The following is a 16,617-nucleotide window of genomic DNA, read 5'->3' as shown; positions in this document are numbered from 1 at the left end:
CCATACCCCATATTATAATATTTCCTAGATCTTTTTTTTAACACATAGCCGTTACGGCTACTTGTCTTGGCCAATGAGATCCCGCCATGTCATCTTGATAGCCCCGCCCATCGCCCTGGCTGAAACCCCTGCCCAAGGGGCCACGCCGAAACCCAAGCCCACCCGAGATGGTGACTTGGGCGTTTGTACTCAACCCACGTCACGACCCCGCCCCATACCCCATATTCTTATATTTCCTAGATCACTATTGATTTAGTTTGTTTTAATTAATTGAAATCACTATTTATTTAATTAATATATATTAAATTTATTGTTCATTCAGTTTCTATTCTATTAGTATATCCAATCTATTGAATGAAGCGCCCTTTACCATTTTATTGATGCTAAGCCTTCCCAGGACTAGCGACTTAGGTACTTAGCTTAGAGCCAACGGTTCGATCACTAACGTTGCGCGCTGGGTGAGTATCAGTTCGTTTAATTACGGTACTGAGACTCGTTATAGTAACCAATAGAGGAAAAAATCATGATATGACCAAAACTATATCAACACGACGGGAATTTGATCGGTATCGGTTTGTTTTGTTACGTCACCTCACTCGTTACAACAACCCATAGAGAAAAAAAAATCTTGATATGATCAAAAATACTGACACGTGAATTACATCGATAAAAAACAAACGCAACTTACATAAGACTATGGGGTATGGGCCGGGGGTTGGGTACAAACGCCCAAGTCATCACCCCGGGTGGGTTTGGGTTTCGGTGTGGCCCCTTGGGCGGGGGTTTCAGCCCGGGCGTTGGGCATGCCTAGCGGTCCTCCATTGGTTGGTTGGCTAGGTCATAGCAGCTATGTTTAAAATTTAAAAAATAACCGTTTTTAGGCTTTTTTTTTAATTTTATTAAAACTGGCCAACCCACGCGGGCTAGCCCCGCCCCGCCCCGCCCCACCGTACCGACCCAACACGTCACTCACCACCAAGGGACTCGAAGTCCACGTATGAACCCATGCCCCAAACCCCCACCACACTATACCCCACAGTATAAGATATATAAAAGAACCACATAACACATGTAAAAACCTACTAAATAACACATATAAAAAATATTTAATAATATTTAATAAAAGATGAAGTGAATCTACTGTTCATTCACTTCATCTTTTATTAGTATAGAATAGAATAGTATACAATATACAATATACAATTTTGGATTATTTCTTGATTTGCTTCTTTTAGTTGGCTCATTGGGGGCGCCAAAAGATATTGCACTCCCATTTTATGCGATATAATGGATTAACTATACAACAAGAACCGGAAAAATCAATACAAAGCATATCAACTACCAAGAAACAAAAAGACCTAACACTTACTAGAATTTCAACTTTTGAAAAACTGATAATATAACTTATATTCAAATAGTTTAAAAGGGTGTAAACGACACCGCTTGTTTATATCCTTATATTATTTAAGTTTTTTTTAATCACATCAACATTTAGGGCTGTTTCGTTGCCTCTGAATGATCATTAAGAGGCTATCTCTTAATGGAACCATTAAGAATTTTACCAATGAGAAGGTAGAAGAATGTGACATGTGATGATTTACCATTCGGAGGTTACCTCTTAACCATTCAGACTTGAGGTTACCTCTTATTCATTCAGAGGTTTTAAACCATTAAGAGGTAGCATCTGAATGGCCATTAAGAGACTACCAAACAACCCCTTAATTATAATAATATTTATCATGTAATTATGTAATACAATATGTTATATAAATATTATATATATATATATATATATATATATATATATATATTATTTATATAAGTTGTGAAACTCAATGTACAAAGTTCGTGTTGGGGTTGTTTGTAAAATGAAGTGTAATTTAAGTTTGAGTTCGGTAAAAGCTCTTTTAAATTTGGCTTGATCCAAGACTTTATCTCGATGTAAATTATTATACATATCCTCAATAATATTAATCTATCATTTGTTTTAAAAAAAAAGACTTTATCGAATTTTTCTGGAGTAATCTACGGATAGCTCAACTCATTTACACTCATAAAGTCGAATTATGTTGCAATTTTTGTTGACAATCATAAGGAGTTGCTTATAATGTCTTTTGGTTTATCTAAACAAAAATGAAAAAAGAATCTAAAGCATAGTTCCTTGAAGAAACTTATTGTAGGAGTCAAAAATATAAATCGAGGATGATGACACTAGTACATGTGAACAAATATAAAGTCCAAAAAAGTGAATGTGCAACAAGGCCATTAACGTCCATTTAATGGACACATATGGAAACTTCTTTAACAATGTAACAAACGAGACAAATAAAGAGCTCTCTTTCTAGTTTCTACACATAAAACTACAAATAGTAATAAAAATAATTCTACAATATATGTCAAAAATAGAAAATAGCATCCAAGTTTGGTTATAAACAGGTGAATACATTGGTAACGAATATGAAGGTTCTTTCTTATTATGTTCAAAATTATCATTTGCCCCATTTGATGTAGTGATGGAACCAGAAACTTTTAACTGGAGGGTCAGAATATACAATATACACATCCGCTACTACTGTAATAAATAGTTATTTTGTTGATGTTAAAAATTAAAATGGTAAAAGAATGAAAAAAAAATTATAAATCTTAACGTTCAAAGTAAATCAAATCAACGAATAGGCTAAAATTAAAAAAAAAACGTACAAGTTCTAGTAAAATAAAAGAGTTAAATGCCATTTTAGTCCCTGTGGTTTGAGTCATTTTGCCAGTTTAGTCCAAAGGTTTCATTTTTAACATGTGGGTCCAAAAAGGTTTCACAGTTGCCATTTTAGTCCACTTGGTTAACTTCATCCATTTTTTCTGTTAACGAGAATGCCAATTTGGTCATTTTGTATGTAATTCTGTTAACTAAAAGAGCAATTCAGCCATATAAAATAACCGAATTGGCCTTCTCGTTAACAGAAAAAATGGATGAAGTTAACCCAGTGTACTAAAATGACAACTGTGAAATCTTTTTGGACCCACAAGTTAAAAAGGAAACCTTTAGACTAAACTGGCAAAATGACCCAAACCACATGAACTAAAATGACATTTAACTCAATAAAGAGTTACGTTAAATTGTTAATTATATTACATTACTGAAATTTAACGCTTAACTTCATATAAAACAAACTAGTTAAAGCAAGTCTGCAGTAAAACAGTGACATTGACTCTTCTTACATTTTGACTTTATTATTAAATTGTGCAATTACAAATGTACCCTTATCTTCTCTACATCTTCACACCAGTTTCATTAGCTTAATCATTACGCTGATCGGAAAAGTAACCGGTGAGAACTTTTTACCCTTTCCTTCTTTTTCAAAGTAACTACACTTCAGTAACAATCTCATAAGTCTGTAACCATCACACAGGGGTCAGTATACAAAAAACCCACCGGCTGAAGTATTAAACCTTGCATCGCCGGCCGACGGCCGGAGGGTCACTGGACCCTCCTGACCCCCCTGTAGTTCCGCCCCTTTTGATGTGATCATATAACCTTTCAACTATTTTTGTGGATTTTTTTATGAACACCGAAATCCGATTACAAACAAGCATAACGGAACGATGTATTTAATTTTTATAGGAAAACATCATATTATATTACATACTAAATAAAAACAAACGTAATTATCAAAAAATACAACTTAAAAAAAATACCTTTCAAAATGTACACCACTTATTAAGCATTTTCAAATCTTTCTAAACTAATCAAATTGCGTCAAATCACCTTCGCGGTTGAAATGACTAGTACCTAGCCAACTACTAGGGGATTTTTTAGTGTTTAGCCGGTTTCTAAGGGCTTTTCTAGTGTTTAGCAAGCTTAGCTGCTAAAAGACTTACCTAGCGCCTTTTTTTTGTTTAGCCCATTGCTAACTTGACTATTTTAAAAAGCTTAAAATGCTATGTTTATTTTTGAAAAGTTTTCTTGATGAATCTTGTTTATTTAGTAATTTTCCCATGTAATTTTGTATCCATTTGACTAGCCCATCGTTAACTTGACTATTTTGAAAACGGTTAAAAACTTATGTTTATTTTGAAAAGTTTTTTTTTGATGAATCCTGATTATTTAGTAATTTTCCCACGTAATTTTGTATCCATTTGACTAGCCCATCGCTAACTTGATTATTTTGAAAACGGTAAAAAAGTTATGTTTATTTTGAAAAGTTTTTTTTTTTTTTTTTTTTTTGATAAATCTTGTTTATTTAGTAATTTTCCTACTTAATTTTGTATCCATTTGACAAATCCCCATATTGCCCCTTGGTTCCAACATCAATTTCCATTCCTACCCTTAATCAACATCTTATATTCCTATTTAAACCCATAACGACCACAACTGTCCTTATAATCACAAAACTAGTTTAAACACAAACAGCATGTGTGACAAATTCGGGTCGGGTCATCTCCAGCCAGAAACCACCACAATCTCTATATCAATTCCGCCGGAAACAATGGCGCCACCGGAACCACACGACGTCTATCTTCCGCCGAAGAAAACGAGTTTTCAGAAACTCAAGCACAAATTGTTGGAGGTTTTTTTCGCCGACGATCCCCTACACAAATTTAAAAACCAAACGCGAGTAACGAAATTTAAACTTGCTCTTCAGTTCGTCTTACCCATTTTCGAGTGGGCGCCTAATTACAACGTCGCCCTTCTTTGGTCCGACGTCGTTTCGGGTCTTACCATTGCTAGCCTTGCTATCCCTCAGGTACATGTATACATGATGCATGCATGCATATATTAGATATATAGACAGTGGCGGATCTTGCCCGTTGAACCTGTCAGAGCCGAAAGACACGGACACTAAAATTAGCACTACGGGCGAAAAACTTGCCAGGGCCGAACATAGTATATATACAAAATTTCGATCGAAATGCGGAAAATTAGCACTACGGCCGAAAAACTTGCCAGGGCCATGGCCCTGCCACGGCTCCACTAAGATCCGCCCCTGTATATAGAGGCCGGTTATTGTACAATAGGGCTTAACGTATAATGCATACGCGAGGCATTATCAACATGCGATTTTGGTATTATTAAACGTCATGCAATTTGGGTTATCTTTTATTACATGCAATAATGATTTTTTATACACACATGCGATTTATATATATATATATACACAAACATGCGAAAATGGTTATTTTTTTTGAACATGTGAAGTTCTGATTTTCAACAAGCGATTTCATGTTATGAACGTGTGATTTCTAATCGCGTACGTAATGTACGTTAAGCCCAATTGTACGAGATATTTTTTTCTAGATATATATGCTACATTTAAGTATTTAACAATTATTATGATTATAATTTTATGTTTTAATTGTAGGGAATAAGTTATGCAAAGCTTGCAAATCTGCCTCCTGTGATTGGCTTATGTAAGTTTTATAAATGAGGCTTGGTTAGTGTGGTTATGGTCTGGTTTTGACGGTTTTTTTTGGACCAAATTGTTAGTAACGGTTTTAACAATTGTAAATTAAAATTGTACCAAACTAAACTGAGGGTCAAGTTATTCTACAAAGGCTTCTAATTGTAAGAAGTGTAAGAAGGATTTATAGAGTGACAAGTGTCCAATAACCTAAAACTAAACCCACTACATCACCACCAAAAACCTAAACACCCACCCCCACCCCACCCCACCCCACCACCACCCAAAAGCCTACCCCCCCCCCCACCCACCCACCCCCGGCAAAAAAAAAAAAAAAAAAACTATACCTCACCAAAAAACCTAACACCCCCCAAAAACCTAAAAAAACCTAACCCCCCCCCCACCCCACCCCACCCCCCAAAAACCTAAAAAAAACCTAACCCTCCCCCCCCCCCCAAAAAAAAAAAAAAAAAAACCTAAAAAAACTAAACACCCACCCCCACCCAAAAACCTAAACCCCCACCCCCTCGGCAATTTTTTTTTTTTTTTTTTTTTTTTTTTTTAGGGTGGGTGATGTGGGGGGTGGGGGGTGTGTTTAGGTTTTTGGTGGTGGTGGATGTTTAAGGGTTTTTTTTTTTTTTTTTTTTGTAGTGGGGTTTTTTTGTGTAGTGGGTTTTTTTAGGTTATTGGACACTTGTCACTCTATAAATCCTTCTTACACTTCTTACAATTAGGATCCTTTGTATTTGATCATAATCCACTAAACTGAAACTAACGGTTTCATTATTTGGGATTATTGAGCCTTTGTAATAAAAAAAATGCATAAGATAAGGTCAAAATAAAGAATAATGATGTTTTAGTAATTAAAAGTTAAAAGACCTACTATTTGTAATGTATTGTACCGTTAATGACGCAAAGTGGTAGCACAAAATAATAGAGAAAACTATCTCAAAGAAGTTGGATTAAATATTGAATGAATAAATTATTACATGAGGGGCCATTTCCTAAATTTGGCTAGTTTGCTAAATTTTCGAAATTATGTGTAAGGTGAAAAAAAATTGGGTTGGGAAAAAACCCAATCTTAAAATCGGTTTGGACCCGACCTGACCTGACCTGTAGGGTTGAAAACAGTTAAACCCTGAACAGAACCAAACCCGATCTTAAAGTCGGTTTGAGAGAACCTGGACCTGGGATTGAAACTAGGTTGAAAACGATTAAGCCCGAACTGAATCGATTATGACCCGCTTTTAAATCGAACCGATTTCAACTAGGGGTGCAAACGAGCCGAGCGGCTTGCGAGCTACTCGAGAAAAAAACTTGAAATGAGCTGAGCCTTATCGAGCTCGAGCTCGGGCTTGGCTCGGCTCGTTTGCACCTCTAGTTTCAACCAAAACCGATCATTTATCCCATATAACCCGGTTTGACCAACAACTAGGGTTGACTATATTTGACTGAACCCGAATTGGTTTGGGCCAAAACCTGATTTGTGCACCTCTAGTCATGTGTATAATTCACTTTAGAATAATTAAAGATTTAAAGGTACAAGTAAAATTCCTAAACCGACCGACAAATTCTTTTAAAAACTTTGTTAAAATTTTAGAAAAATGAAATTCTCGTGTTATGAATTAAATTGAGATAGTTGGTAAACGGATAACAAGCTGCGCCGCTACCTATTTTTGAATAGCAAAACTAAGTCTGGCTGGAGTAACATTTTGTTCATGTTTAAACTTTTGAAAAATGATTCATAAAAACTTCTTAAAAAAACATTAACCTCATGTTAAATATGAAAATATTTTCAGATTCAAGCTTTGTGCCACCATTGATATACGCTGTATTGGGAAGCTCTAAACATCTAGCGGTGGGTCCAGTTTCTATAGCCTCATTGGTGATGGGAACAATGCTAAACGACGCCGTTTCTTACTCATTGCACCCGGTTTTGTACCTTAGATTGGCTTTCACCGCTACATTCTTTGCTGGCCTTTTCCAAGCTTCTCTAGGACTACTTAGGTACCATTTATTCCACGTAACTTGTACGGTACAACTTAAAATGAGTCGGTTTGGTTCGGTTATGGCCTATAACCGAACTGCTAACTAATGTTGCGGTTAATAATTCGGTTGTTGAAAAAGGTGGTTTGATTAGTTAAGACTAAATAAAAGATTACCAATCCTTATAATTTATAAATGAGAATAAATAAATAACAACTAATATATCATTAATAGAAAAACTTACAATAGACTTTTAAATATAATATAAAAATATATAAGATTACGCAGTATGGGGCGACACCCCCATGCCACCTCAACAACTGTTTCATCAATAGCGTCCCCAACTATACCATGAGAACTGTTGAATGGTCGTGGTTCTAATGGCAGACAATAACGAGATGTGTGTGTGTGTGAAAGGGGCGCTATTGATGAAAAGAGGGTTTTTATCTCGTAAATTGGTTGTTAAAGGGGGACTCTATTGGTGATATGGCGAAGAGGTTGCATAATGGATCCCCTAGGGGCTCCAAACCATACCATGCGGCCTAAAAGTTGGTTTTGATATTGATTCGGTTAATATTAGTTTTTTTTTTTGAAGAAAAAATTGATTTCTTATTAAATAACCAAATATTAATCTTTCCATAAGTGAGGCATCTATGTTGTAAGATTTTAGCAAGTTGACTAAGACATGTTGATCTACAGATTAGGATTTATAATTGATTTCCTATCGAAGGCGACACTCGTTGGTTTCATGGCTGGGGCAGCAGTCATCGTCTCGTTACAACAATTAAAAGGGTTACTTGGAATCGTCAATTTCACTAGCAAAATGCAAATAATCCCCGTTTTATCATCAGTCGTAGCGCAAAGAGACGAGGTAACTAAGAAACATCATAGTAACATTACTGTGATTTTTTTAAATGGAAAAAATCAGATGACTTAAATAAAAGGGTTATTGGATTTTATCACCCCTAACTATTGGCTATTGGCCACTGTCACCCTCAACTATCACTTTGACGCCCGTCACCCCCAACTTAACACTTAGTATGTTGTGTCACCACGTCGTTAACTGATCAGTAACTTTTGATCTTGATTGGTACTATACTTTTGGGGGTGTCATAGGGATCCTGGGAAGATTTTAGGGATATCGTGTTAAGACACGAACACGACCTGTTAAGACACGAACTTGACCTGGAGGAGTGGTGTGTGGAGTCTAGGGCTGGCATATCGTGTCAGACACGACCTGTTAAGACACGATAAGACACAAACACGAAACAGGTAAACACAAACACGAAGTAGGTAAATACAAACACAACACGAAAACTATCAGGTCTTATCGTGTCGACCTAAGGATCAAACACGAACCTGTTAAGACCGTGTCATGTTTCGTGTCCGTGTCTGAAATTGCCAGCCCTACTTGTAACCTGACGATATCAAGGCGTGTAGAAAAGACGTCTCTTCCCCAGTGGTTGAGGGTTTTAGTTTTATGATGGACAAATGTGTAGATTCAGAAATATGATTAGTGGATACAATTTCTTTGTCTTGTGAAAATGGGAATCTTAAAGGTCTAATTTTTTTTTATGTTTATGCAGTGGTCTTGGCATACTATTGTTATGGGCTTTAGCTTTTTGGCCTGCTTACTAGCTACTAGGCAAATTGTAAGTACATCCAACATAATAATATCATATTATTAATATGATTATTTATAATTTTCATTGCAAATATTCCTGCTTCTTTTCAACTTAACAAAAATTGCTTTATAAATGTTACCTATAGTGTCACATAAAAACTGTTTTCCACTATATGAGTTGAGTTTAAAAGCTTAAATGAACTCGACAAGCCGTAATGTATACATTTGTTCGGTTTGATAAACATGACATTGCGGTTATGAATGAAGAAAATCACTAATAGGTCCATTTTGTACGAATAAGTACACGCTAGTGTCCAGTTTTTACTTCTATATTTTTATAAAGAGTTAAATGCCATTTTAGTCTCTGTGGTTTGGGGCATTTTGCCAGTTTAGTCTAAAGGTTTCATTTTTCGCCAGTGAGTCAAAAAAGGTTTCACCATTGCCGTTTTAGTCCACTGGGTTAACTTCATTCATTTTTTCTGTTAACGAGAAAGGAAATTCAGTCATTTTATATGGCTGAATTGCCCTTCTGTTAACGAGAAGGGTAACGGTGAAACCTTTTTGGATCCACAGGCGAAAAATGAAACCTTTGGACTAAACTGGCAAAATGACCCAAACCCCATGGACTAAAATGACATTTAACTCTTTTTATAAATGAGCAAATTTCATTAGAATATACAATATCCGCTCCACATTTTACAACTTTTTCTAAATTATTTCTTTCTGGTACGTGAAACTCTTGTCGAGTATGCAAAATTTTTGTCGCATATGCAATTTTTTTGTACAATATGAGTTTCTTTTAAGAAAGTACAAAGCGGGTCAGGTTTGTATGTCACAAGACATTTCTAATGATCCACAAATACGCAAAATACTTTTCCGTATTTGTGATTAGACCATGTGTAGTGGGGCATTATAGGGCAAAAAAAACGCTCCCTTCACCATTACATAGGGCATTATAGGGCAAAAAAAAATGGTTTGGCGTTTTAATGAAAACGCCTAAAATCAATTGTGGAAGGTTTGAATGGGTCTGACTAGCCAATGAGAAAATACTATGTTTTTTTTTTTTTTTTTTTTTTGTTTAATGATTGGTAGGGGCATTATAGGGCATTATGCCCACTACACCACTTTTGCTATAATGCCCAAGTGTGACTAGGATGCCACATGTCAGATAATGCCCCATGATGGGGGCATTATAAATTGTTACCACTACACATACACATGGTCTTATAGAAGTAAAAGAAAATTTTACTTCATATTCCGCGCTAGAAAATTTTAACTGAAAGGTACAAGTGATTAACGCAGGGCATGCGAAAACCGAAACTCTTTTGGGTATCAGCAGCAGCTCCATTGGCATCAGTTATTCTATCAACAGTTGTAGTTGCTCTTTTTGAATCAAACCTTACTACTATAGCAACTGTAAGAAAAACACAATTCAAATTGTATATTACTAGTTTTTGCCCCGCCCGCGTTGCGGGGCAATAAGCCGAATATTTCTCTCATAACATGTATGTCTGTACAGAGGGCAAAATCGTAATTATATTTTGAACTGGAGACGAAATAATAATTTTAAACTGAGAGCAAAATCATAATTTTGAGCTACGGGGAAAAACATAATTTTATTTTGAATTGTGGGAAAAAACATAATTATGAGCTCAGGGCAGAATTGTAATTTTTAGCTAGAGGAAAAAAAAAACATTTTATTTTAAGCTGGGGGGCAAAAACGTAATTTTAAACGGAGGGCGAAACTGTAATTTTAAACTGGGAACAAAATAAAAAAAGAGGTTTTGACCCGAGGGCAAAAACGTAATTTTGAGCTAAGGGCAAAGTTATAATTTTATTTTGAGCTGAGGGCAAAAACGTAATTTTAAACGAAGGACGAAAACGTAATTTTAAACTGAGAATAAAATTAAATTAAAAATAGTATGGTCCAATAGGGAAGTGCCACACAAGCACTATTCCCCCAACTTGTTTTTGTATATGTAGGGTAACTAGTTTAGTCCCTATAGTTTAAAATGTAACCAAATGGCCCTTAAATTTTGACTTTCTTTACAGATTGGTCAGTTGGACAAGGGTGTGAACCCACCATCATCAAATATGCTATATTTCCATGGCGAGTTTCTCGCCGTTGCTGTCAAAACCGGTGTTGTTACTGGATTATTATCGCTCACGGTATGTTTTTGGTGAATTACTTAACGGGACAAATTGTTTAAACGAGCCAAGCTGCGCCCAACCCAAATCGAGCACAATTCCAAATAGAGGTGCACAAACTGGTTAATTTTAATAACCGGTTCGGTTAACTGGTTATACCGGTTAATTTGACTTTAACCGGTAATTTTTTAACTCGTCCGGTTAACTTACGAGTTATTTTCTGTTAATAACCTGCAGGTTTTTTTTCTTTTTTTGATTTTTTCGGTGAACCGGTCAGTTCCTATTTGAGAAAGTGTAAAATACAATTAGGTTTAACGTACCCTGTGAAATTATAACATACGGATTCTAGGTATACAACATGCGGTTTTCTGGATGGGAGGTAAATTCGCATGTACATGAAAAAAAAAACAAAATCCCGCATGTTAAAAAAAATTAGACGCATGTTGGAATTTGTCCGAGTTTATGAAGAAGTGTCCGAGTTTGTGAAATCCGCATGTCGTAATCGTCCGGGTTTGTGAAGCCGCATGATGAATCGTCCGGGCTTGTTAGTCTTCCGAGAATGGGCGTAGCTTTGAAGGGGCCGGGAGGGGCGCCCGACCCCCCGAACTTTTCGCTCAGTAGTGTTATATATGTACGTTTCGTATAGAATTTTTTAGATATATACGTTTTCGACCCCCCGGTTTTATAGTTTTTAAGGTATAATTTTAGGTCCGATGACTTCCGACCCCCCGGTCGGAAATCTCAAGCTTCGCCACTGCTTCCGAGTTTATGACCTCAATTCCGCATGTTATATTTCACAGCGTACGCATCGTGCGTTAAGGCCATTTGTACGTTAACCAACCCCTTCCTATACTAAGTATTTATGACCGGTTACTAACCGGCGGTTAAAAATTAATCATTAACCGGTTAATGTTACACGGTTAATAACCGATTCTAATTTCAGTTAATAACCGTTTTTTTGCCCGCCTCTAATTCCAAAGCTGGAGTCGGGCTTGTTAGTAATTTTTCAAGTAGGAGTGCTCATTTTTAAATGAGCTTTAATTCAAGCTCGGGTTCATTTAAGCACAACTCAGTTTGAACTTTTTTGTGAGACGATATGGAATAGTTCACGAGTGGCTTGGCTCATTACGTCACCTATCGTTTTGAACATTACTATACATTAGAAAAAAATGAATCCATGATTGGTCAATCATGTGTATGCTAATTTGTAGGAAGGGATAGCGGTTGGAAGAACATTTGCGGCATTGAAGAACTACCAAGTAGACGGAAACAAAGAAATGATAGCAATCGGGCTTATGAACATGGTGGGTTCTTGCTCATCTTGTTACGTCACTACAGGTTCGAATTTAAACATTTTTATTTTGCAAGACATCTTTATATATAGTGTGGAAAAATATAAGATATGATCATGGTTAGTGTTGAAATATGGATGATAGTTCTTTTTTAATGGTTAATAATTAATTTATATTTTCTTATTATAGCTGATAGGAAATAAATGTTACAGTTTAAATTCTAACACTTCAATGATATATAAAAGAGTTAGCTTTCATTTTGCTCCCTGTGGTTTGGTCGTTTTAACGGTTTTGCTCCAATAGTTTAAAAATAGCCATTTCCCTCCGTGATTTTTCGAGTTTGTCGCCAGTTTACTCCCTGACTCTAACTTAGTTAGAACGTTCAATTAAAAATAGGGGCATTTCGGTAGTTTACTCCCTAGCTCTAACTCAATTAAAACGTTTAGTTAAAAGTCGCAGTAGTCGTGGTCGGAAGGTGGTGGTGGATGGTGATGGCCGGTAGAAAGAGTGGTCGGAAAGATGGGGGATCAGAAAAGAATTACTTATATACATGTAAATAAACAAGTTTTAGGTTTATTTAGGTGAAAAGACTTGCATACCCTTGCTTTTATCTATAAAATTACCAAAATACCCTTCTAGTTAATGGATTTTTTTGGATGGAGTTAGAGGCAGGGAAGCAAAATGACGATAAGTTAGAAAAATCAGGGAGGAAAATGAGTATTTTTAAACTATTGGGGCAAAATCGTTAAAATAACCAAATCACAAGGATCAAAATGGAAGTTAACTCTATATAAAAATGTCCATTTTGATCACTTTATCTATTATTTACTTGAATAATTCTGAATTTGCCAAACACAAGTGACTATTTGATTATTCAATATCATATAATCAATTTCAAAGGGCACACTAAACACTAACTAAGAACATGAAAAAAAAAAAAAAAAAAAAACCTAAGAAGTATAACAAATTAACAAACTACTTTTTGTGTTTTGCAGGATCATTTTCGCGATCAGCTGTGAACGAAAATGCAGGGGGACAAACCGCAATGTCGAACATAATAATGTCGTTAACGGTGCTTGTGACACTTTTGTTCTTGATGCCTCTTTTTAAGTACACACCAGATTTAATACTGGCTGCAATTATTGTTACTGCTGTTATTGGACTCATTGATTATCAAAGCGCATTTCGTCTTTGGAAAGTTGACAAGCTTGATTTCGTGGCTTGCTTATCGTCTTTTCTTGGTGTTCTATTCGTCTCGGTCCCTGTTGGGCTTGCCATTGCAGTAATATTTCCATCCTTTTTCTACAAAACATTATGTTTAACCATATTTTACCAACATCAAATCTTAAAATCCTTATGTTTTTTTTTTCGAGAAAGGGTTTAATACTGGTGTTAGATTTAACCCGTTTACTTATAAATGGGTTGATTCGGGCATTTTTTTTATCTTTAGGGTCAAACGGGTCAAATCAATAATATGCTAAAAAGGGTAAATGGGTTGAATATGTTGAACGGGTCAAAAGTTGAACAAAGTGTATTTTTCATAGTTATAATTTTCTAAAGAGTAAATTATGTTTTTGGCCCCTGTTGTTATATCACTTTTACTATATTAGCCCAAAATAAGAATTTTTAACATATCTGCCCCCATGGTTTCTATAACTAACCATTTTGGTCCCTAAGTCTAGAGATCATGGGGGCCAAAATGGTTAGTTATAAAGACCATGGGGCTAAAATGGTTAGACTTAGGGGCCAAAATGGTTAGTTATAGAGACCATGGGGGCAGATATGTTAAAAATTCTTATTTTGGGCTAATATAGTAAAAGTGATATAACCACAGGGCCAAAAACGTAATTTACTCTTTTCTAAATTGTTTTAGTGATATGGTAATTTTTTTATCAAATAATAATGTTTTGGGTTGACCTATGCCGTTCATAACCCGTTATGATCGATCCATCCCGCTTTGACATGTTTGCTTATCCGTCCATTTAACGACCTTTAGGTTTTAATAATGATGTTCATGTTTCATTGTAGGTAGGAATCTCGGTTTTCAAAATTTTGTTACATGTGACGCGACCCAACACGAGTGTCTTAGGAAACATTCCGGGCACTCAAATCTATCAAGATCTTGATCGATTCCGAGAAGCTCAAAGAGTGCCTTCATTTGTTATACTTGGAATTCAAGCTCCCATTTACTTTGCCAATTCTACTTACCTATATGAAAGGTTAACTATGTGCAATCAACATTCAATATATTAAATTTATTGGTTTTACTAGACCAAATTGTAATATTCTATTTGTCACACAATTTAATAGGCTTTTTTTTACCAATTATATAACAAACTTTTATTTCGTTACCATTTGAGGCAGTTGATCTACTATAACCGTGAAAAACAAAAAATGGGTGCATGGGTGTGCGCCGCCATTTTCACGGTTATTGCAGGCAACTGCACCAAATGATAACTAAATAAAAATTTGTTATATCAACCGATAGATTTTCTTTACGTATAACAACAAAAGCGTGAAAGTTTTTACTATTTGGTGCAGTAACTGTAAAATTTGTGTAACCTATACAAAGATACTCAATCTCGAATGTTCGCAGGATATTGAGATGGTTAAGGGAGGAAGAAGATTGGATTGCAGCCAACGCGGGCAGTACGTTAAAGTGTGTAGTCATTGACATGACTGGTATGCTATCACTCACCGAAATTTCGTTTTTAAATGGTTTACTTCAACTAGTATATGTAATATTAAGTGTATGTCACATATATAACGGGTCGAATAGTTTTAAAAGTTGTCCATAGGGCACTAGTTACAATCTTTTAAATTATCGTGTGTCCTAAAATATGGTTTTATTTATATAACGCGCGCGCTCAATACAAAACAATATTTATGTAAACTCCCAGCTGTGCCTGCTATAGACACGAGTGGGCTCGCGATGATGAACGAGCTAAGAAAGACGCTTGAAAACCGATCTCTTCAGGTAATTAGATTTATTTGTAACGTTGTATGGTACGCTGTACTGTAAAACCTAACGATGCGTATATGATATTTCATTTGGAAAATGCAGCTTGTATTGGCAAATCCCACAGGAAGTGTGATGGAAAAGCTACACCGGTCGAATAGTTTGGAGGCGTTTGGGTCAAACGGTTTGTATCTCACTGTCGGTGAAGCCGTGGCCGACATTAAGTTATCGTGGAAGGCTAAACCGTGAACCGAAACTGTTAATAAATTGCTTGTTGTGAAAAGAAAATTAGTTTAACCAAATCAATATATTTTTAGCCAGTTATGTAATTTTCATCTAATTTGATTCAAATCAAGCAACCCATTTCATGCCTCATTGTATTTCTTTATGCATGACAATAATTAAGAATGAGTCTTAAATAAGCAATGTTTTAAAAACCGGTTCAAAGTTCAAACCGGCCAGTTGTACCTGTGTAACCGTTTGGTAGAACCGTTAAACCGTCCGGTACACCCGATTGAACCGTCCGATATACCCGGTTAAACCGTTTCTGAGCCAAATCCGGTATGGTATAAAAACCGGATTTTAAAACATTGTAAATAAGTAGGTAGTCCCCAGACAATGAATTTTGTGGACTGTTTAAACCGGTTATATTTTTAGCAAATTTCCCGAAAATGTATTGCGATTTTACTAAAGCCTTAGGCCGTTAGGCGCGAACCGACGTCCATGTGTCATCATTGATGGTGGAGGTAATCAAGCGAAGAGTTTATGAGGTGGTGTTTGCAACACTTTAGGCTAATTACACATCGATGCGAGCACGTTGGATCTATAAGCAATGAAAAAACAAAATTAGTATTACTTTTAAGCAGAAAACTCGAACTCTCTGCTCTTATTAAAAGTTTAGTTAAACCCCTTATTGCCCCTTTGAAAAAGAAAATTTGGGTCCGCCGACTCAAGATAACTATAAAACATGCATCTAATCCAATATTACAACTCTTTTTGAATGAAAGGTACAAAATGAATGATATTGTATTTGAGTTATTGAAATACTTAAGCGTATGCAATAAAAGAGGTCAATGACTCCTTGTCACATTTTTTTTAACAACAAATTTTACACCAATCTGTCTTTGGCGGGACTCGAACCCTTGACCTCAAGGGAAACATTAGCAACGCCTTAACTCTAATGACTTTACCATTTAGACCCAACACCTGACG

General features: G+C 35.8%; 1 protein-coding gene across 1 annotated transcript; it reads left to right on the top strand.

Moving 5' to 3' along the window:
• Positions 1-4,473: 4,473 nt before the first annotated feature.
• Positions 4,474-15,761, top strand: LOC110935584 (probable sulfate transporter 3.4). The gene is made up of 13 exons (XM_022177958.2): positions 4,474-4,742; positions 5,358-5,406; positions 7,196-7,403; positions 8,082-8,253; positions 8,969-9,034; positions 10,309-10,422; positions 11,059-11,175; positions 12,366-12,492; positions 13,442-13,728; positions 14,475-14,665; positions 15,043-15,128; positions 15,347-15,423; positions 15,511-15,761. Exons 1-13 carry the CDS (start codon positions 4,485-4,487, stop codon positions 15,652-15,654), a joined length of 1,896 nt encoding a protein of 631 aa, XP_022033650.1. The 5' UTR covers positions 4,474-4,484; the 3' UTR covers positions 15,655-15,761.
• The last annotated feature ends 856 nt before the right edge of the window (positions 15,762-16,617 follow it).

This window comes from Helianthus annuus, chromosome 4, assembly GCF_002127325.2.
Source record: "Helianthus annuus cultivar XRQ/B chromosome 4, HanXRQr2.0-SUNRISE, whole genome shotgun sequence".
NCBI lineage: Eukaryota > Viridiplantae > Streptophyta > Magnoliopsida > Asterales > Asteraceae > Helianthus > Helianthus annuus.
The sequence above is the reverse complement of the archived record's forward strand: the minus strand, read 5'-3'. Positions and strand labels throughout refer to the sequence as shown.